This window comes from Lissotriton helveticus, chromosome 7, assembly GCF_964261635.1.
Source record: "Lissotriton helveticus chromosome 7, aLisHel1.1, whole genome shotgun sequence".
NCBI classification, from domain to species: domain Eukaryota; kingdom Metazoa; phylum Chordata; class Amphibia; order Caudata; family Salamandridae; genus Lissotriton; species Lissotriton helveticus.
The window spans coordinates 1,712,600,544-1,712,622,804 of NC_136068.1; the positions used below are offsets into that span (position 1 = coordinate 1,712,600,544).

The 22,261-nt window shown below is 45.5% G+C and overlaps 1 protein-coding gene across 3 annotated transcripts in view; it reads right to left on the reverse strand.

The window, feature by feature from the left end:
• Positions 1-22,261, reverse strand: part of ARHGAP33 (Rho GTPase activating protein 33) — a 463,864-nt gene that overhangs the window by 17,077 nt on the left and 424,526 nt on the right. For all 3 annotated transcript variants that reach the window (XM_078655399.1, XM_078655398.1, XM_078655400.1), the window contains 6 exons: positions 20,365-20,447; positions 19,232-19,339; positions 18,779-18,924; positions 11,802-12,012; positions 11,396-11,532; positions 2,271-2,345 (listed from right to left, as the gene is read on the reverse strand). In XM_078655399.1, coding sequence (XP_078511525.1) covers positions 2,271-2,345; positions 11,396-11,532; positions 11,802-12,012; positions 18,779-18,924; positions 19,232-19,339; positions 20,365-20,447 — 760 coding nt within the window. The remainder of the gene's footprint in view (positions 1-2,270; positions 2,346-11,395; positions 11,533-11,801; positions 12,013-18,778; positions 18,925-19,231; positions 19,340-20,364; positions 20,448-22,261) is intronic.

A 22,261-nucleotide genomic window follows, 5' to 3' on the forward strand; every position in this document is an offset into this window, starting at 1 on the left:
AAGTACAACCAAACTGATAAGTATTGCAGTCCACAGTAAACATAATAGACAAGGAATTATTTTTTAAGCAAGACGTCTACACTAAACATACGTCTGTCTACTATGTCTGGAGCTTGCTCATCATAGGCATAATAGAAAGACTTGTGTCTATGAGGAACGGGAAATAGAAAGAACATTGCACTGCCTAACCCTCTTGTCCCCAAAGGTCAGTTAAATCAAACCTCGCACTGCTTTAGGTCATTGACACAAAGCCAAATAGGATGAAGGCGCCCAGATACCTCAGACCCCACTGGACCCATAAATGTGGTCTGGTTTACCAGAAAAGCACAAGGAAGTTGGCACAAGCCTCTTGGTAGATGACCAGTAAAATTAGTTTTCAATATTTTTATGTAGACTTCTTTGCAATTTCTGGTTACAAAACTATCCATGTTTTTATAGGTGCTTGCTTCAATTTCCCACTACTGTACAAGGTTCTTACTTAGTATTCCTTCAAATGCAGTTGCAGCAGATTACTAGGGGAAACAAAAACTATGAACACAGTAATAAGCACAAGTTTGTTGGCTTGATTGGAGCAACACATTATTGTAAAGATTAGATGAAAAATGAGATGGCAGTGACAGGATTGATGTGGTAGATGAGTGTGATAAGCACTTGCTCGTCTCAAAACCTACTTTGGATAAGTCCGAGCGGGTACATTTACAGCCCATTTACTGCTTCTAGCAACAAAGTGTGTTCGATAACGAAAGCAGTGTCACTACCTTGACCTTTTCAGGTTTCTCAGCTGCGTCTATGACTACCCTCCTCGAAATGCTGTGAGATCTCTACAGAGTATAATATGACTTGGAAAGGAAGCATATAAATGCTTGCACACAGTCTCTCCAAAGCATTAGTGTTGGAGATCGGCACTGGCCTGGTTTAGTTCTTTTCCTTCTAATGTCTTCCAGGAAGTGTCACCACATATTAAACATCTGTCATTTTGTACTTGATGTTATTTCTATAGATCGTTACTTTTCTCCCACAACTATCTACCTATGTATTCCGCAACTAGTATGTATAGCATTTGGATACCCACTTGGGTCATGTTTGCACTATACAAAACTTTAAAAATAAATAAATCTGTTGTCAGAAAACTAGTTTCAGGCTTATTATACAGCGGATTTAAGTATGTGTCTACCCGCCTCCAGTCTCAGAGTTTGCAGACTATATACACATGTCATGCTTGCAGGAGGTACATTTGATTAATTACCCCAATACTCCACGAGTGACGTCAAGGGCCAGATTGGCAGCCATGGCTTTAACTACCCACTGAGATGCAGGAGACAATGGTTTTAGTGGTAACAGGTGCCACCTTTTGACCTAATGACATGGCCGTCTGCCGTACCGACTGGCCTTTCTATGAGCATTGGGTACCTTCTGTCATCTCTATCACCTGTGACAAAACACTGATTATCACAGCAGTAGTGCGCATGAGGCTGGGGAATTTAAATGTTTTATAGCTGTGACCTTCAAACACAGTGCCACCAGATGTCTGCTGTGCCAGAATGCAGTCTCCAAACCGGAATGGGAGGCTCATAGGTTTGACTATGCTGTTCTCCTCCTAAAGGTCTTGCCAAATTGACTTCACGTTGTGTACTGTGCACAAGTCACTCTATGATCAGGGACACAAGTTCAATAGTGACAGAATCACTCACTTGTGGTATCACACTCTCATCAATGTGTGATACACTTGCTTAAACTGCACCACTACTGGATCAATAAAAGGTGGTGGCAGCTGTTCTCCAACTTGAAGCTCAATCCATTGTACTATTCCTACTATAGCTAGACCTTGAAAGTTTTGGAAAGAGATGTAAACATAAATGAATAAACCTGGCCAATTCCTTGTATGCCCAGTTTGCATTTAGGTTGCTTTCTAAAAGTGAGCTTTGCTTCTTTACATTCAGGGCACCAAGAAGCCTTTCGTGATGGACAATGATGTTTAGAAACCTACATATAAAAAAATATTACTTTAACAGCAATAATGTGGAATATGTGGTCTCCCTGGAGTGCGGGTTCAATTCAGGAGTACATGTTTATCTCCCTGGATGTTCTAGTCTCTGGTTCCACTTTGGGTTTTTTAGTAAATTTAAAAACCAGTGTGCTCAATGTTTCCTGTATTCATAATGTTTGTACACTTAATATTATTGGGAGAGTGGCACCACACTCTAGAGGCCTATAAGTCGCAATCTCAGGTCTGTTGCTGAGTCCCAAGCTAGTTTGTATCAGACACTTACCTGCACCACTGGTTTGGGAAGAGAGAGATTCTTCACTCTTTGCTGAACGCAGAGTAACAGTCTCCACTCGACCCCCTAAAACGGAAAGGAGAAAATGACAAGCATTAAAATAGGCACATTAAATTCATCAATATTCCTCAGTGCCAGAGAATCTCAAAACTACCACTACAAGTACAAAAGAGAACTGCCACATCGGACACAAATAAGTCACCAGCTGAAAAAGTGGCTTAATACACTTAGCCTGTAAAATACAAAGTAAAACTGTGAAACCTGACAGAAAGAGCAAAAAAAAAAGGAAATCATTGATGACCCAACAACAACCATGGGTCGTAGGGTTGAAACGAGTTTGTGCTAGCAAGCACGTGTTTTAATACATTTTGTCTCACCTGTGTTTCGCTCTTTACTTGTATGGCCACACAATAGTGTTTTGTGATTAGTGAAGGTACATGTGGATGGGCATGTAGCTGCCAAACATGATGTTGTTCATGGAGATGTTTGCTAAAAAGACACAGGTAGCCCCCTTCTCCCACGTGGCGTGAACAATCTACTTTAGTGCTACTCCTGCTTTTTAGGTCGAGCGACCTATCTCAATGCGCATGCGCATTGAGCGGGAGCTCGATATATAGCAGCTTAAACAGAGCTTACCGAGATCAGGCGATTCCCAGGCGATTTCTTGAAGTGCATGTGAAAGCGCGTGCACAATGCCACCAGCCGCTTGCCTGCATTACCACATCAAAGGCGGCCGCGTCTCAGGCCCCTGCTGCTTAACACCCTCATGCCGCTCTCCCCACTCCGCCCATATTTGGAAGCCAGCGCTCTGAGCCGGGATCACTGAATCTTTTACTAGCATACATTTCAGCCAGCGCTCTGAGCCGGGATCACTGAATCTTTTACTAGCATACATTTCAGCCAGCGCTCTGAGCCGGGATCACTGAATCTTTTACTAGCATACATTTCAGTCTCGAAAACAATCCAATTTGCTTTGTTTAAAAGCCTTGCTTTTGCGCTTCCAACATCTTTTTCTGCATCCTCCTTTCAATTGCCATTTTACAATCAATTTGAGCTCAGTTTTGTTAAAGTTCTGTCCTGAAAGACTGCAATTGACCGAGTGGCATGTAAAAACACATATGTATTTATGTGCAATATTTGACAAGCTCTATGTCAAAACTGCACTTATAGTCATGTAATCTGCAAACCGTATTTTACACAATACAGTCAACAGTTTCCTTATACTTTGCAGCAAGTTCAGTCCTTCTGGCCCTTGTGGTGCCTCGCACAACTACCACAGTGCTTTGGAACAAACGAGTGACACATGAGCGTGCATCACGTTATTCAGTAAGGAAGTTTTAATCTCATCAACATGTCGGAGACATTGGAGCACCACCAACATTCATCCAAATAAAGATTTTCCCTCCAATTCCACAGTTTCTCCGACATGTTAGGGCAGCTGCTGTGCCAGCGCATCTCTCCTTTACTAGAGAAATCAACAGGTCCAACAACCCCCACCCCGAAGCAGCCATGATAGTTCCTGGACACCAAAAGGGACCAGAGGCAAAAAAAAATGATGAACCAAATCAAAATTAGGTTCGTAAAAATGTTTTTTTTTTTTTTTTTTAAAGTAAAAGGCTGCACATCTGGATTCTGATTAACAGAATTAGAATGAATTGTCATTGGAACCCTCACACGGAGGTTAATACTACAGACAGTCAGTGGCGGGGCCTCCATACGAGCCCCCCCCCCCCCCACACACACACACACACACTGCTGCATAGAAAGCTGGAAAATAAAATGGTTTAATACCACTTTCCTTTTCCAGCTTTCTGCCGAATGGAGAGTGCAGGGCCAGTGCGTCATTGTTGCTAAATGCAAACAATGACGAGTGGTGCCTTCACTTTGAAATGCACATGTTATTTTGGCCAACTACCTTGATACGGCCAAACCGACATGCGCAGTTCAAACTCTCCAACCTGCGTTGGAGAGCAGGCACAGGACCCCAGTGCCTTTCAAAGCGCTGAGCTAGCCTGCACCAGCCAATCCAGATGCTGCTCTGAGCAGTGTCTGGGTTGGATATCACCATATTGCAAGGGCATGTAGGTGACAGAGCTTCAAAGGCCCCTATACATTAACACATATTCCCCATAGAGACGAGAAAAATCCTTTCATACATTAGGCCCACAGAGACTATCTATAATCCACAAATTGCTGTTTTAGGTTTAACTGTATTTTATTTCATGGCCAATACATATACCATTTCCTACAACCATCTGGTCGTCGAAGAGATCAAATAGATGAACTGCAATCACATCATTTATAAACAATCCAACCCAGGTAACACCACCACCACCACCGCATCCACCAACACCACATCCACCACCACCACCACATCCACCACCGCATCCACCACCACCACATACACCACCACACCCACCACATACACCACCACACCCACCACCACATCCACCACCACTTTCACCACACCCACCACCACCACATCCACCACTACATCCACCACCCCCATCCACCACCACCACCCCATCCACCACCACCACCGCTGCATCCACCACCAACACCCCATTCACCACCACCACTGCATCCACCACCACCACCGCATCCACCACCACCACCACCACATCCACTGCATCCACATCCACCACCACATCCACCACATCCCCCACCACCACCACATCCACCACCACCACCACATCCACCACCACTTTCACCACATCCACCACATCCACCACCACATCTAACATGTCCACCACCACTTCCACCACCACTACATCCACCACCGCATCCACCACCAACACCACATTCACCACCGCATCCACCACCACCACATCCACCAACACTTTAACCACACCCACCACACCCACCACCACTACATCCACCACCTCCCCATCCACCATCACTGCATTCACCACCACCACCGCATCCACCACCACCACATCCACCGCATCCACCACCACATCCACCATCACCACCACATCCACCACCACATCCACCACCACATCCACCATGACATCCACCGCCACATCCACCACCACATCCACCACCACCACATCCACCACCACATCCAACACATCCACCACCACTTCCACCACCACCGCATCCACCACCACCACATCCACCACCACCACCGCATCCACCACCACCACCACATCCACCACCACCACCACATCCACCACCACCACCGCATCCACCAACACCACATCCACCACATACACCACGACACCCACCACCACATTCACCACATCCAACACATCCACCACCACTTCCACCACCACATCCACCACCACCACATCCACCACCACATCCACCACCACCACCGCATCCACCAACACCGCATCCACCAACACCGCATCCACCAACACCACATCCACCAACACCACATCCACCAACACCACATCCACCACCACCACATCCACCACCACCACCACCACATCCACCACCGCATCCACCACCACCATGTCTATATGTGTGTGTGTATGTGTGTGTGTGTAGGTGCAAATGCAATGTTCTTGGATTTTCGTCACAATAAAATACACTGAACATAATCTTCACAAAAGTTATTTACAAACGTTTAAGGGATTGCCATTATAAATTACAATAACTTTTATTTAAGTATTAATTATTTACAAAATTAAAAGACATTGTTATTTGTAATATCAATACATCTAAGTCACGTAAATACAACAGACATTGCATTACAAATGCTATAGGTGTCACATTTGCGAAAGTTAAAACTATTGACATTGTAACTGACAAAGCTATTAATTTTGCTATTTTCAAAACCAACACATAAATAAAAAAAAGTGTCATTTACAATACCAATCGCTCAAACTTTCCTAATGCGAGACCTATTGCATTTCCAATGCTTGTTTTTGTAGGAATCTTTTGATGACTGGTGTAGTGAAGAAACTTCTCCCTATCAGTCTCCTAGTGAATGCCAGTATTGCCAACATGTGGACCTTGAGTGACATTTAGGTCAGGTTACCATCTAGCAGGCACATTACGTACCTAATGACTGTACTGTCCTGTGTTCAATTGTCCATGACCCCTTCTCTGCCGCACCAATGAATACAACTGCCCCAATGGGCAGAATAGCATTTTTGTGGGGTCCAATCAATAAATTTCTAAAGCGTGCTACCTACCCGTTAGGGTCTCAAGGTGCTAGGAGGGGGTGGGTGGGGGGGGCGCCGCTACTGATCGAAGAGCCAGGTCTTGAGGAGTCTTCTGAAGGCCAGTAGGTCCTGAGTCTGTCGTAGTTTGGTTGGGAGGGTGTTCCGGGTCTTGGCGGCGAGGTAGGAGAAGGATCTTCCGCCGGCTGTGGTTTTCCGGATGCGAGGGACTGTGGCGAGGTTGGCTGAGCTGAGGCTTCGGGAGGGGGTGTGGAAGCTGAGTCGGTTGTTGAGGTAGGTAGGTCCGGTGTTGTGGAGTGCTTTGTGTGCGTCGATGAGGAGCTTGAAGTTAATCCTCTTTTTGACGGGGAGCCCGTGTTGGCCTCTCAGGTGGGGTGTGATGTGGCTGCGACGGGGGGACGTCGAGGATCAGTCGAGCTGAGGCGTTCTGGACTCGTTGTAGTCGTCTCAGGAGCTTGTTAGTAGTAGGTTGGTCTTCTGGTTCTCCTCAGGACCTCCATACTTCTCTGTGGGAGACCATGAGTCCGAATTGTAACTCTTCAGGAGTCAAACTGCCCAGATGAGGCTGGCTGGCTCCAGGAGGCACATGTGTTTCTCCTGCATATTCAGTAGATCTTGTGACGGTGTTACCTTTATTATTGCTCATGTGAAATCTCTACTACGTCTGAAAACTGTGTCCGTGTTCCCATTGTGGTTACCCGCTGGCGTTTTTTGGGTCAACCTTTTTTAACGTCTTCCTCAATACTTCCAGCTTCCACTGGTCGATGACTTATCGGCATCGGACCATGCACTGCGTGCCAACTCAGCTCCCTGTGTTTCCCTCCTAGTCACTGGACAGGCTGAAGTCTTTGAGTGAGTCTGTGACTGCATCACTGCATGGTGTGCCCACATCGTTTCTCCCTGACCTTTAATGTTTTTAGCTGGACCTCGGCGCAGGTTACACAACTCTTGATGCCATGGTACTTTGGTATGCACAGGTTGCAGACTTTGTGAGAATCCTTTTGTAAAAAAGTGCTATGGCAAATTGAGCAAAATCTACAGAGTTTATTCTCCATCTTCCCAGCTGGTCCTGAGTACCTGGCTGATCATTCTCTGACCGCATGGTCGTCTATACAGTGGTGTTTTACAGTAGAAATACTGGCTTGTATCCTTTGATGCCCTGGTAACGCCGTTGGTTTATCAAGCTTCCCTCGATGACCTGTCAATAAACCCTGATTTGCCTAAAGCTCTTCCCTTCTACTTCCAGACCCAATGGAGGAAAAAAAGAATCTGAAGATGGTGACCAACGTCAGGGGCTTCTGGGGTGTACCAATCATGCCAGAAGAGAAAAGACATTACCAAACTTTTGTCAGATAAAAATAAGAATCCAACAGAGTCCAACCACTAGATGGCGGAATAATGCACAGCATGTTATTCCAGAAAAGATTCACTCTGCAACCTTCATTCTTCTGGTGAAAGGTGTTGGTCGGTCACTAATGACAGAGGGGCCCCTTCCCAGAGCACTTCTGGGTTCAGCCTCCATACTGTGAAAAAACACTCTAGAGGATTTTCCTTGTCTAAACTGCAGCTGGTTTTCCTGAAGGGACTGCAGTGGTTGTAACACTGTTTTGTGAGTGCATGTTCCGACCTTTGATTCTGGACGGGCTTCTGGCAGTCAAAAAGCTGACTTTTGTTGTTGGCGTTGAAGGACAACAATGGCTTTTTCCATATCTGTATCCTTTTTTTTCTTCTTTTCCAGCTTCTTAAATACTTGAAGGTAAAACAGGTGTGGACCATTAAATGGAATGCGTATAAGAGATGACAGAGGTCGGAAATGCTGCGACCAGTCCTTAACTTTGGAGCCTGGAATCCTAGCTGTAGTCCTGGCTGCAGGCTTCATTGGGGGTGCTGGGGAACTTTGATCTCTGGAGGCAGAGGTTTTAGTAGTTTAGTTACCACTTTCAGGAGGAAAGAGACCCTAGTGCAAAGCACCAATTTGTCATGAAATATTGTCATGTAAGGAGGCCTGGATGACCAAGCCTGCAATTTGCTCGCCCTCCTGGCAGATGTGATTGCCACTAAAAAGGTTGTTTCGATGGTAAGTAGTGAGAGGGGGCAATTGTGCAGAGGTTCGAATACAGCACATATCAGGAAGGTAAGCACCAAATTAAGGTCTCATTGAGGCATAATGAAAGGGGAAGATAGGAACGTATGTACAAGGCCTTTGAGGAATCAATTTGCAATAAGCGATTTAAACAACTTGGGTCGGTCTTGCAGCCCCAGGAAGGCTGACTGGGCCGAAAGGTATGCTTTGAGAGTGCTAAGTGCAGGGCCCTGCTGGGAAAGGATAACAAAAAAATATGAAACTTGAGTAAGTGAAGCAGAAAGAGGATCAATAGACCTTTCTGTACAATATTTTACAAATTTGTTCCACCGGCAGGCATGCACGGTCTTTGTAGAGGGCAACATGGCTGCTAAAATTACATTACAAACTTCAGGAGGAAGCTCGAAAGCTATCAACTGCCACCACTCAATCTCCATGTAAGAAGGTGTAGAGTTAACAGATTTGGGTGAAGGACCCTCCCCTGCTGCTGCAACAGAAGAACCTCCGGATGGGCAACCTGATTGGAGGATCGATGCTCAATTGGAGAAGCTCAGGATACCAGACTCTCAGTGTCCAGTCCGGAACCACAAGAATTACTTGGGCCTGGTCGCTACTGATCTTCTTGAGCACTCTGGACAAGATCATCTGCGGCGTACCCCAGGGATCCATCCTCACCCGACGCTGTTCAACATTTACATGGCCCCGCTCGCACACGTAGCCCGACAGCACGACTTCAACATAATCTCCTACGCCGACGACACTCAGCTGATCCTCTCCCTCACCAAGGACCCCATCACAGCCAAAGCCAACCTCCACGAAGGAATGAAGGCAGTCGCCGACTGAATGAAGACCAGTCGTCTGAAGCTGAACTTGGACAAGACGGAGGTCCTCATCCTCGGTTCCAACCCTTCAGTCTGGGACGACACCTGGTGGCCGACGGCACTGGGGGCAGCCCCGACACCCACCGACCACGCACGCAACCTGGGAATCATCCTCGACTCAACGCTCTAAATGACTAATAAAGTCAACGCCGTCTCCTCCTCATGCTTCAACACCCTCCGCATGCTCCGCAAGATCTACAGATGGATCCCGACAGATACAAGAAAGACAGTCACCCAGGCCCTTGTCAGCAGCAGACTCTACTGCGGAAACACCCTCTACGTGGGAGCCCCGACCAAGCTCAAACTACTACAACGCATCCAAAACGCATCCAAAACGCCTCGGCACGACTGATCCTCGATGTACCACGCCATGGCCACATTACCCCCCACCTGAGAAACCTGCACTGGCTCCACGTCAACAAGAGGATATCTTTCAAGCTCCTCACCCATGCACACAAGGCACTCCTCACAAGCTGGAAAATGGACAGCAGAAGCAAGAAAAACCCTGGCAACAGGAGGTCACAAATAGCAGTACTGCTAAAACAAGAAATCTTACCTTCAGGGAATCTGAGGAGTTTCCACTTAAATTAAATTAAAGAGTAACTTAAGAATCCAGTACATATAATACAACACAGAAAATTAAAAATAGAATCCGCCAGGCTGCAACCTGCTAGCTGCCTGAATGGAGATCAACAGCAGAAAGGAATGTGACACCTGGTCTGCACACCCACAGGAGTGCAGACAGATTAGTTTGGGGGAGGCCCACCACATACTCGATGGAGCAAGTGGCTGAGACAAACATCAAGGCTAATAAACAATCCGGAACTATTACATCACAGTCTACACAAACAAACCAAGACTGACCACACACATCATTGATCAAAATGATACCCCACTCTTGATTAAAAACTCTGCAGGAGCTGCATCTTCACATCTTTGCTGGCAACTATGTCCCTCACTTTCCCTTCATCCCATTTACACATGGAAATACACATTGCACCCTTTCGACGTATTTTGACAGATGGCTACTCTGAAAGAGGGTTCATTTAATGTAATTCTAATTAAAAGTATCAGCTGGGGTTTGCTTTCAGTTCTACCCCAGTTAGTGAACTGTACACCCTGCATTGTAGCAGTCACACACTCTTAGAGGGTCTAACCTGCTCACAACAGCATCTTCCTACCGGATTCAGATATTTGTAAAACACTCTAAAGCCTCCTCCTATTTTGACTGATTCACAAGCCACAACCAGGGCATCATTTCTTTGGCAGTCATTTGCCCTTCTCACACCCATGACAACCATACATCAGTGATCTACTTCCTGTTAGTCCCCATGTCTTTTCAATCTTCCATTGTCATCCACAGTCCCACCAGCCACTTTGGGTGGGACTCCATGTCAGACAGTTACAGACTTCAGCCTAAAATTACCCTTTCCCTCAGAGTTAAAGATACCATGTGCACTGTTAACTCAGGGTGGTGTGGAAATAATTCCCATTATGAGATTTTAGGGAATAACACAAACGAAGTGATGTTTCTGCCCAGATTCCCACGTTTTCGACCCAACTTTCACAATGGGATGTCAGCTGCTTTCAGCAGGGGAAGCACCACATCCTGTAATGCGAATGGTACCAGTAACCCGTTACCAGCCCAATTATGAACAAGGCCCTAAGCCGGACATTCACCAGCCACATAACCTTCTATCGACTTCATCACTGACCTAACCACAGATTTTGGCTCTCACCACAGACAATTATCAGTTCCTGTGAGAAATAAAACCAACGCTAGTAATCCATTCTTCTTATCTACTGCTTAGTGACCCATCAGTCCTCAGCCAGACCATATCTTTGGATGCTCATTACCCGCTGGGCACACCTCGGTGTTGAACAGCACTCTCCACATCCTAAGATACTCATTACCTGCCAGGCACTCCTCAAACAAACACCTCTCGCCACATCCTCAGAAGCTCATTACCTGCCAGACACCTCAATCAAACACCTCATGCCACATCCTCAGAAGCTCATTACCTGCCGGGCACTCCTCAATGTTGAACAGCTCTCCAATTCGAGATTTCTTTCTAAGTGAGGCTGGTGTCTTTCCCATGGCAAAAAACATCCTCCAACTCCCTCCAGCTGCTTTGCGCAACTTTGCATCAGGCTTCCTCCTAGTGGTGGCAGATAGAAGGAATCAGAGTGTGTGACTATTCACCATACTGTTTCATCACATAAAAAATTACATTCAATACTGCAGAAAAGGCTTGTGTTTAATTTAAACAAATGGCGGTGTTGACTGGAAGGACAAAATGGGCAACTCTTACTTCCTCACTCTCAGTTCTTTCCATTATGTGCTACTGTAGCCAGTTTTCAGCTGCAGCTTCTCCCACCCACCTCCTTGCCCCTAACACAATCCCTTCCCAGTACCCATGGGCTGTACCTTTCACCAGGGTAGTCGAGCACTGTGTGATAGTGATCATTTGTAGCAAGCCCGCCACGGTCACTTCCTCCTGAAATGATTTTGCTCTGCACCGGATGGCCACTTAGCAGCACGTGAGCCTGACACCGGGCCTGGGCTTCCTCCAAGCTCAGCAAGCGGGTGGACGGACAGCTCACCAGCAGGGACTTGGGCCTGGTCAAGGCACAGTGACCTAAATGGAAAAAGCAGATAGAACAAGAAGGCAGAGGTTGAAATACTGAGAAATTAAATGGCAAAAACATACTTGCAAAGCAAGACGTAAAGCAACGGTACAGTCAGGATAGAGACATGCCAGCAAAGCAGTTGCAGATGAAAGAAGGAAAACAGGGAATACATGTAAAAACAGCCATGGGGCTTAAAGGAGAGAGAGGGGCAGGGGGAGGAAAGCGACATGCAAGACAGTAAGGGAAGGAAACTAGGAAAAAAACAAAATAATGGAAGGAAAAATGGAGTAGCAGGGAAGGTAAGACAGCGGAAAAAAGAGGAGACAGGGACATGGAATGGGGGATGGGCTGGATGGACAGTGAAAAAAAGACTGATTGGAAAAGCAAGTGGGATGGTAGGATTGGGGGAAAACATAGAAATGAAGGGAGTCTGGAAGATGAAATGAAAAAGAAATGAGCAGAGAGGAAAGAATGAGAGATAGTAAGAATTGGGCTCAAGTAGGCCAGGAAGAGGAAGCGACATAGCATGGAAGCCAGAAAGAAAGCTTTCTTAGCAATAAGGTATGGATACATGTATAGTTTATGCAAGGCTGATATGAGGGGTTGCCAAAGTAGATGGAGTAGAGGAAGGAGTATGGGAATAGGGACAAATGAGGACAGGACATGCAGGAAATGTCTATGGCAAACAAAAAGATGAAAAAGAGGTGGGAGAAGTAAGTAGCAGCCAGGACACAGAAGGAGGGAGGTGAAAAAAAACACGCTTTGGTTGCTCAAAGCATCAGTTCCGATTACCAGAAATGGCAAGCCAGGAGTCCAATGCCACCGAAGTAGATAAGAAACAGGAATGAGATCCAGGCTTAGATCCCAATCCTGGCCAAGATGACCAACCATCCTCAAGATGAAGAGGTCAGCAGACCAAAACCCACCAATTGTACCCCAGACCACAACTCACGTTTTCAAATGTTCCCAAATGCATTAGACTAGATGTCATTGCCATGTCAACTGGAGGATAATGGCTCCTCTACATTCTGAACACTGGAGTCTTGGCAATGGGTGCACTTAGACACCAGCTACACTTACTGCCTCTGGACCACCACTTAGGAGGTATTGTACTCTGGGACAGGGTCGCCCTGTGAAGGCATGGTAAAAGGAGCACCTACACAGGGATCGGCACAGCTGAGCACACAAGCTGTGTGGTGAGGGGCTGAAGGAGGTCTGCAGCAGTCAGCGTGGCCAAGCGGGCAGCGAGGCAGGGATAGGTCACAGACAGTGAGGTGAAAACATGTAGAGAACCCAACGGCATTCTCTACCAAGAAGCAAAATCAGAAAAAGTCAGCACGAGGAGAGGTTGGCACCGTCACCTGAAGCCAGAAAGCACGGATCCCGCTCACAAAGCAAAGGTAGCAGCATTACTATCAAGAGAAATATCTAGCATTTCTCGACGAGCTACATACACCCACAGACGGGTCTAAGGTAGCAGTGAAGCAAAGCTAAATAAACGAAAAGCCTGGGTTACCTCTTGGGAACAGTCTCCTTCCCCCTCAGCTTCTCCAGAACCAGCCCTTTCCCGTACATGGCGTGGCGTGGGTAAATATAGCCCTGTGGTGCCCCATATTCCTTCTCCAGAACCAGCCGGCCCTCTCCTGGACATGGTACAACACGTGGAACAAGGCCCATCATTCCACATCCTGTTCCTCCAGAACTGATAGTCTCCTGTACACTCGGCAATATGGGGAGTGCACGTGTCCATTCCTCTGCCCCACCCCTCCACCAAGCCCCCTCAATCCTGCTCCTCCAGAACTACCTCCTCCCCTGTTTATGGTGCAACATGTGGAACAAGTAATTTCAATCCCACAATGCACTCCCAGAGCTGAAACTCTCCTTTACATATTGCATCATGGGGACCACACCATCCCATGGCCTGCTTCGATCCTCCAGGACTGGCAATCTCCTGTACAAAATGCATACCGGCCATTAAACCTAGACCCTTCCCACAACCATCTCACTCTTCTCCTGTACATGAGAGTTGGAATCTCCGTCTTTCCACATAAAAGCTACTTTGGAATCTGTACTTTCCTGTAAATGCTGCGATATGGGTAGGCATGCATTGACACTGTCTTCAATCATGCGTCTTCCGAACTTGTACATGTTATGATATGGTGGGAAACACACATTGACTACCGCCACCATCTGCTCTTCTCAAATGACCATGTCCTATACATCATATGACAAAAGGAACCACCTGTGTTGTTCTCTGTACTGCTACTCTGGAATCAGCACTCCTCTGTACATTATGCAACATGGGGCACACATACTAACACTTTGTTCACCTGCCATCATACTGCTCCACAAGTGGCCTTGTGTACATGCTGGGATGTGCTGAGTGAACTCTCCATGTACAAGCTGAGATCTGGGCTCAACCACCCTGTCAGCTTCCAACCCTTCTTTCTGAACAGTGTCTTCTGACCATGGTGACATATCGGGTACCAGTCCACCTGTGGGACAGTGTGCACAGTGCACCCGGACTCCCCCAATCTTGCTCCAGAGGGAATAGCCATATCCTTTTCATGCCACATTTGCATGATGGCAAAGCACATCACACATCCATCATACATCTCCCCCCAAACCTCTTTCTTGTAGGTGCCCCAGAGAGTGCAACATCTACTTCCTTCCCAGATTCTGGCTTCTTCAGAACTGGCCCCAACAACATCAGAAGTGCACACTGCAGTCCACAATTATTCTCCTTTAACATGCTGGAACAAGAGAACAGCAACGTCTAGTCCTCATCATGTTCCCCTACAGTCCCTGTACATGTACGGGTCCCCATCCTGCTTTACTCAGTTGTCCTCATTGTGCTCCCTAAAAGAAGTTTGAGGCCTATATATGAATTGACTGGGACAACAGGGAGTGAACTGTGGCTGTAATCAATTCCCAAATCCACTGGTCCTAGAACTCCTAGTCAGCAGGCCTACTCTACAGGCTCAGAACACCCTTGGTCCTCCACTGCAAGGTGCATCGGCTTCTTTTCTTAACTGACAGTGTTAACCGCACAAGCTTTTTGTTATTGTTCATCTGCCCATAGTCTGCACACTTTGACAAAAACCTCTTCAAGAAAAGTACAATGACTTCCAACAGAATGTGTAAAATCCAGTTTCACTTTATCTTACATTGACAAACTCAGATTTGATGGTTCTGTGCACAGAAAAGTCACATCATCAACATTTTAGGAAGCATCACATATAAGCTGGAGGAAGGACTCCGGGAAACCCGGTCATCAGCTCAACATGAACAGAGGAAGACTTGATGCTGCCCAGGTGGAGGAAGACTTTGGCTGAAACTTGCTTCACACGCATACAGACCTGTGGTGGATGCACTTTCCTGAAACACTTGCTAAGCCTGGGAGTCTCAAACAAGATTACATTTCAGGAGCCCACCTTAGGCAGCAGTTTATGGCCACAATGAGGTCCTCTTGCCCTCACACTACAGGAGTATATGGGGTGCCCCTGCACCTGCACTTCAAGAGGGCATATACGAATATTTGGAAAGTTAAGCGAATAGAGTGAGCTGAGAAGACCATTTTGGGGGCTAACCATAATTGGGCTGTTTGGGTTTGTACATAGGAGGGTTGGAAATCCAAGTCCCACACTACACTTCTGCGATCATACGAGAACAGCGATTGCTTCATTTCAAAATATTTAGGACACCTTCCAGGAAACAGCTGCCCCTTCATGTAGGTACCCATTTCATGTCTTATTTCAGATGTACTCCTTTCCCCTACACCTCTCATTTATTCTCTACTTCATTTACCTCTCTCCCGTCCTCATTTGTTGCAGTGATCGAACTCTTTGTCTCTCTCCTTATTGCACACATTGGCTCCCCTTCATTTACTCTACACATTCTGTGCCCATCAGCTGTCCTATCCACCCCATGTGCAGACCCACAAGAGCCAGCACAGTGACACTACAGCAGCTAAACTGGGAGAAAGCTCCATAGGAAGTAAAACGTCCCCGGTGCCAGTTCACCAAAGAGCCCAGAAGCTTGTCCTTGCCAGGTCAATGGCATACTGAGTAGACGCGTCCATGTCAGTTAGCCTCTGGTACGGCCGCATGAGGCAGCCAACAACTCTGGTCTACAGCATCACCTCCAGCTCCTCCTCCTGGCTCTGTTGGACCTTGGTCCAAGCTTCTTTCAGCGTCAGAAGCCTGCGTTTCTCCGAGGGACGCAACATCTTCCGCATGAATAGTGGGGGAGCTAAAAGGAAAGTAGTTTGCAATATTTATGAAAACACCCTATGTAACCTTCCATCCAAATATATACACCCCTTCCCACTTAAACCTGGAACTATCTGAAAAAGGTTTGTGAATTTCACATCTTGTATGCATTCTTTTTGCGACCAAGCAAAAAGGTTGACAGCACAGGTTGGCAGCACAGGTGCAAGAAGTGGAAAACAGGAAACAGGAAGAAGACAGATGAAGCCATAATAAGAATCGGCATGTGAAAGTCGCACGCACTGCCTGATCACACCATCTAGCACAGACTTGTTGTCTGTTTTTCTGTCCTTTGATGCCTTTGTAGTCTTAGCTCATTACTCTTCCTAATGGATATGATCTACAGCTTCCAGACCTGGCAACGTGTCAGACAGAGTGGCTCTGAGGACATGTCTTCTATAGGACCCAACTGAGCTCAGAAAGTCACTATGGCTACCCATGTGCTTGTGTCTGCAACAACGTAAACATGTCTGTGTGTATGTATACACTGGAAGACATGAGCACCTCTACTACTACCACCACTGTGCATCCGGGCTCTGCGACTCAATCCCTAGCTGGAGTGATTACTTTGCGGGTTTGTCCTTTTTACCAAAGTGCTTGGCTTATGCACCTTTATTCCACTTAGAACACCCAGGACCTATATCTGTCACAGCAGCGGAAAAAACATCCTTCTGTTCCAGAGCAGAGGTCAGTGTGTCAAAGACATGGCTGCCATCTTGTCTTTGCAAAAATGCATCTTTGAATCCCTGCATATTCTGGCCTCATCGCATTGCTAATGGAAGCCTACTACTCTCGCCATAGAGAGGTGACTTGACAAGAAAGGAACAGGTTATGAGTTCTGTCACTTGTACTTCACTATTTACTATCTCTTGAGGAGTGAGTGTAACTTCAGGATCTTCAGTAGATTGCACCAAGTCTGTGGTAGCAGAGGTACAAGCAGCTCTAGATACAGAGCATAAGAGTGCTGACCAATGCCTGGCTGCATCTACAACAGGAACGTTACTGAACTGAGAAACACCTCAGACAACAGCATGAGAAAAACTCAAACTTATGTTGGCTGAGGTGGCACACTGAGTTGTGAAGCACAGGTTCCATCATCTGAGCCATATTACCGCACTCTTGGGATTAGTGAAGTGATATGGGTGGATCAATTCTCTGGCACAGGGTTTCAGGTTTCTTAAAGGGATAGAACAGTACAAAATAGACGAAGGGGAAAAACGTACAGGCAGTTATGAATAAAAGGGGACATCCGCAGGATTACGAGATGACTATGTAACCAACCCCACTCTTCCACTACTGCAGTTTTCTTCCACAAATTATGAGGTGTGGTAGTCCAATATATTTATTTGAAGCAATCTATACATTAGAACTGAGTAGAACAAGGGTCTGAAGGGCCATGTGGAAGACACAAAGTGCACACTGTACGTATTTATCCACAGGTACCAATGCCAGCATTTGAGTCCTTAAAAAGATAGGAAACCGCCATAAAGTCCAACCTTTTATGAGCTGCCATCAAGCGCCTTGCATAATAGAGTCCTGAGGTCCACCGTGATAACCACTGTGGAAACACCTGTAAGTGATGAGCCGTGGCTGCTTGTTTTTGGCACAAAAGCAATCTGAGGATAGCGTACTCAGTATGACAATAGGAGTTTCAAACGTTTGTCACAAGTCAAAACTCTTTCAATTCTAGTAAACAAGATGCTATTCTGAGCAAATACATGACACAATATTGCAACTGCAAAAACGAATAGAAAGACTAATGATAGTTCTAGCACTAGAAACGAGAGGGCCCATGGAGACTTCATGTAACCCTAGATGTGGGTAAGAGGCAAGGATCACTGCAGCAAAGTGGGTAAGGGGAAAAGATAGGAAAAGGGGTAGGAAGCGTGTAAAAGGAATACAGAGACTGGTTAAAAAAAGACAATGAATGAACAATTCAAGTGAAAAAAACATATGCAGATAGGGAAAAGGATACAACAAAAAAGAAGAAAGGTGGGAAAGCCGAAGCACTGAAACAAGCAGAAAATGTAGAATTAGCACACGTTTGGAACAAGGACAAAAAGGAATGTGGACAAGCAAGAGAATACAGGTACAAAAAAAAGCTGATGAAAACAGGAATCTGAAAAACACAACAAATGTGGACAAAGGTAAATTGAAGAATGTGGACATCGGTGAAGTGGAGATGGTGGGAGGAAAGGTCTAAGGGGTGAAATGGGAACATTGATATGGCCACCCTTAGGGTGCAGAATTGTACTGCAGTATGGCAGGGGTTTGGATCGCTCTCGAGTGCGCATCGCCTGCTTGCTTAGCTTAAGAGCTACATACCCCGGTTTGGTAATGGCAGGTCTTTCTATAAAGATACGCATCTCAGAGCTTGTGTTTATGTGCATTACAGTAAAGTAAATCCAGAGAAGAAGCAGTACTCCATTCAAAGCAGAACTTCCATCTGGAGCATAAGATCTGGCTCAAGAATCAAGAACTCATCTCAAGAGGCAATCAACCCTACCTGCGTGGTCTTTGCCGATGGACGTAAACTTGTCACTGAAGAGGATATCCACGTTGTTAAGAAGGAACTCCACTACCACGGACTGCACACGGACCTCTCTGAAGGCATCGGCTCCATTCAGCCCAACGGCCTCAATTTCCATTGACCTGTGTGACGAGAGACGGTGGAAGCCAGTGAGAGAAGGGACGCTGCCTGTGGCATAGAGGGTGCTAAGACCACATCCCTTTCTCCCTTCTGAGAAACAGGCCTAACATTGCAAGGCAACAAATCAAACTTTAACTTCATGCCTGCCTCTGGGCCTGTGCTCATTACAATAGCTTGAAATGGACAGGACGGGCAACATCTGAGACCCACATTTAGAACAGTCCCAGTGTTAGTGCAGCAGCACCTACAATTGAGGATATCAGAGAAGAAAAAGGCAAGTATCAAGATAAGCAGACAAAGCATTCTTACCGCAGGAGGTTTGGGGCCCAGACTATGGCGAGATTCTTTATATGCATGCTTGTGATGGGACTGTGAGTTGCAAGTCGAGACAAATGCCTCATGAGAAACTCCAGGGTCCTACGAAACAAAACAATATTTTCTTTATTGAAGATTCTGAACACCAAAAGCTTTTTAATCAACAATACTGAACCACCAAAACCATGTGGCCTTATTAATGAGTCACAGGAGGTGCTAATTAAAAGTGGTGAAAACGCAAATATGAGTAAGAACCACAGGCCTTAGGTAGAAAGAATGCATTCGGAAAAAGTGGTCACAATTTGCAAACTGACGTTTATTGAATGCAGTCGTATTCAACACACCTACCTATGTACTAATAGGTTGATCACAAAATACTGAATTGTAGCGGGTTGCAATCCTTCATACCTCAAGATCATCAATGAGGTAGGACACAAATTGCAACCCACTACGCTTGAGTGTTATCAGAGGGAGGGAGGTCTGCTGGTGTCATAAGACCACCATGTTTGGTTTAGCTTTTAAATAAGCAGTATTTTTTTCCACTAATGCTGCCCAATCTGCCTAAAGAAAATCTGTACATTTAAATACAAAATTTAAAAAAAGTAAGTACTTTTTTTTGTATACACAATAAGCAATGGTTGACATCCACCAAAGGGAATCCCTTCTCTTCCCATTAATACGACCTCTGTGTAGTCAGTAAATATGAATGACTGCAACCGGATTTTGGTTGCAAAACATTCATTCATCCTACTGCGAATCACTGTTCGGAAGGGACGTCCTAAACATGCCGCTTCCAAACAGGGATTCATTAACATGTTACAGAATCACAATTTGAGTTTTGCACATACCCAAAAACGCTTTTGTGATCCCAAAGACTCAGATTATACGAACAGGAGCCTCTGTAACAGGAAAACAGCAGCGTACATCTTGCCCCAGGTTATCAGAAGGATACATCGACCTCATGTTTTAGTTTACTTATCTACAGTATGAACCTTATATTCTAGATGTTGATATTCCCGATGAGACAAGATGGACTCATAACAGGCTCAGCCTAAACCCCCTTGTGCATCATACAGGGGGTGAAATAAAGGCTGTATACCTGTAGTGAGAGAGGGGAAAAGATGTACCTGTAGTGGGGTGGCGGAAGTTGCTGGATGACATCATGAACTCGGATCAGACGGTCTCCTTCACTGTGGACGGACATTGCTTCCTGCAAAATAAAAATAAAAAATAAGACAGAGGTTGAAGTATTATTTATATTTCCCCTCTGCATAGAAAGGACACTAACTGGAACAGAAACGCTGCTATTTCTTGAACTAAGGTCTCCAGTTGAGATTTCTTTTAAGTAAAAATGAATCTTCTATATCCGACCACACACATTCTTCTGTATCAGACGATGGTTGTTAAATGATGGGGCTTTGTGGGATTGGAGTTAACGTCATCATGAGTCACTCTCACTCCTCTTATGGTCGACCCCCAAAATGGAAAAACTTGCTTTTTCCAATAGGTTTATCCAGAATCAACAAGCAGAGGGTGATTCAGTGCAGGCATGCAACTCTAGAATAGACTCACGCTGCAAAGATATCAGACTTGTCCCACCACTGTATGAATAAATTAATCCTTGCTTTGGGCATACACCTTACACAGGACAATAGGTACACTCTGCATGTCCTATGCTAAAGTAACCAAAACCTAAGCTATGTGTATACCTCGCATCATCCTCATTCAGGAAATAAGTCAGCCCACCCCATCTGTGCAGTGCAGTCCTATAAAATCAAAAAACGCCTACTCGAGGAACAAAATTCCCACATTCAAAAACAAGGTGACACCTTAGTACACCTCATATCTCTATTTAACTTGTAAGTTCAATCTTGGTGCCCTGCTTCCTACACTGGGACACTAGGAGCTCCCTAGTATTGTCAAACACCAGCCCAGGACACACAAAATCTCTTACCTGATTTTCAGGGAATAACTAAAATGCAACTAAAAAAAATCCAGATTGTCCTTTTTGGCAAAACAAATGAGCAAACACCACCCCATTGTATAAGAAACCGAAAAGGCATCAAGTGTGTATAAACCAGATCCATTCTCCCATCCATACAAGAAACAGACGGCTTTCTAAATTCAGTTGGAGTGAAAGGGGTGGCATGAAGCCAGGGGAGCTCCGGAGTCTACTTTTGCTCCTTAGAGACTCCTGTTGAGTCAACACAATTTATTTGCACTGCTGCAACAAGCTATATGTAATGTGCAATGTCTATTGAACTATGTTGTGCAATTAATCCGATCTTTAATTCTGTTTTTTTAAAGGGGAACCCCAGTCAGCTTTTAAATAAAGCTCGTCGCTGCTCCTGGGACTTCACAGAGGCCTATTTTTATTTAACAGCACAAACGTTTCCAAAGTCTTATAAGATGGTGAGGAATGGGACCAGACCTAGGCCTTGACACTTCCTGTGGCAGTAGGTTGTCAAAGCAAAATGCAAGAAAATGCACACCTGCATCGCAGGAAGTGTGATGGCTGAAGTTTGAAGAGCTACCAAGGTCCGCGGCTAAATGGATGCAATAAATGGCATCAAAGAGGTTCCTAGATACGCTTCATTAAAAAACGCATGTCAAAGTTGGCCTTAAATAATACAAGGCAAGCACAGGTATCGAGTTAAGAATAGGAGACTGGATGCACTGCATGGTAAGCATGCAAAGTGCCTGTGCATAAATTAAATTGCGCAGTAATTGAGCTTGTCAAAGTGAAAAAAATAAAAAGCCCCCACTCTTGGAAGATCAAGTTACTTCTAGCTAGATATTCTTATTTTCATACAGTGAAAAAGTACTACTGAATTGTTCTAGCGGTTTATGGGTAATGGTATACAGTGCCTATGCTTCTAGTAGGACTGTGTATTTAGATCAACAAAACAGTACATGCTGGATTGTTTGGCTAACTCACAGTACAACATCTAAACTCCTAAACGTACAAAGTTATAGATGTTACCAGTAACCTCGAACATTTTAGAATTCCCAAGGAATTCGTGG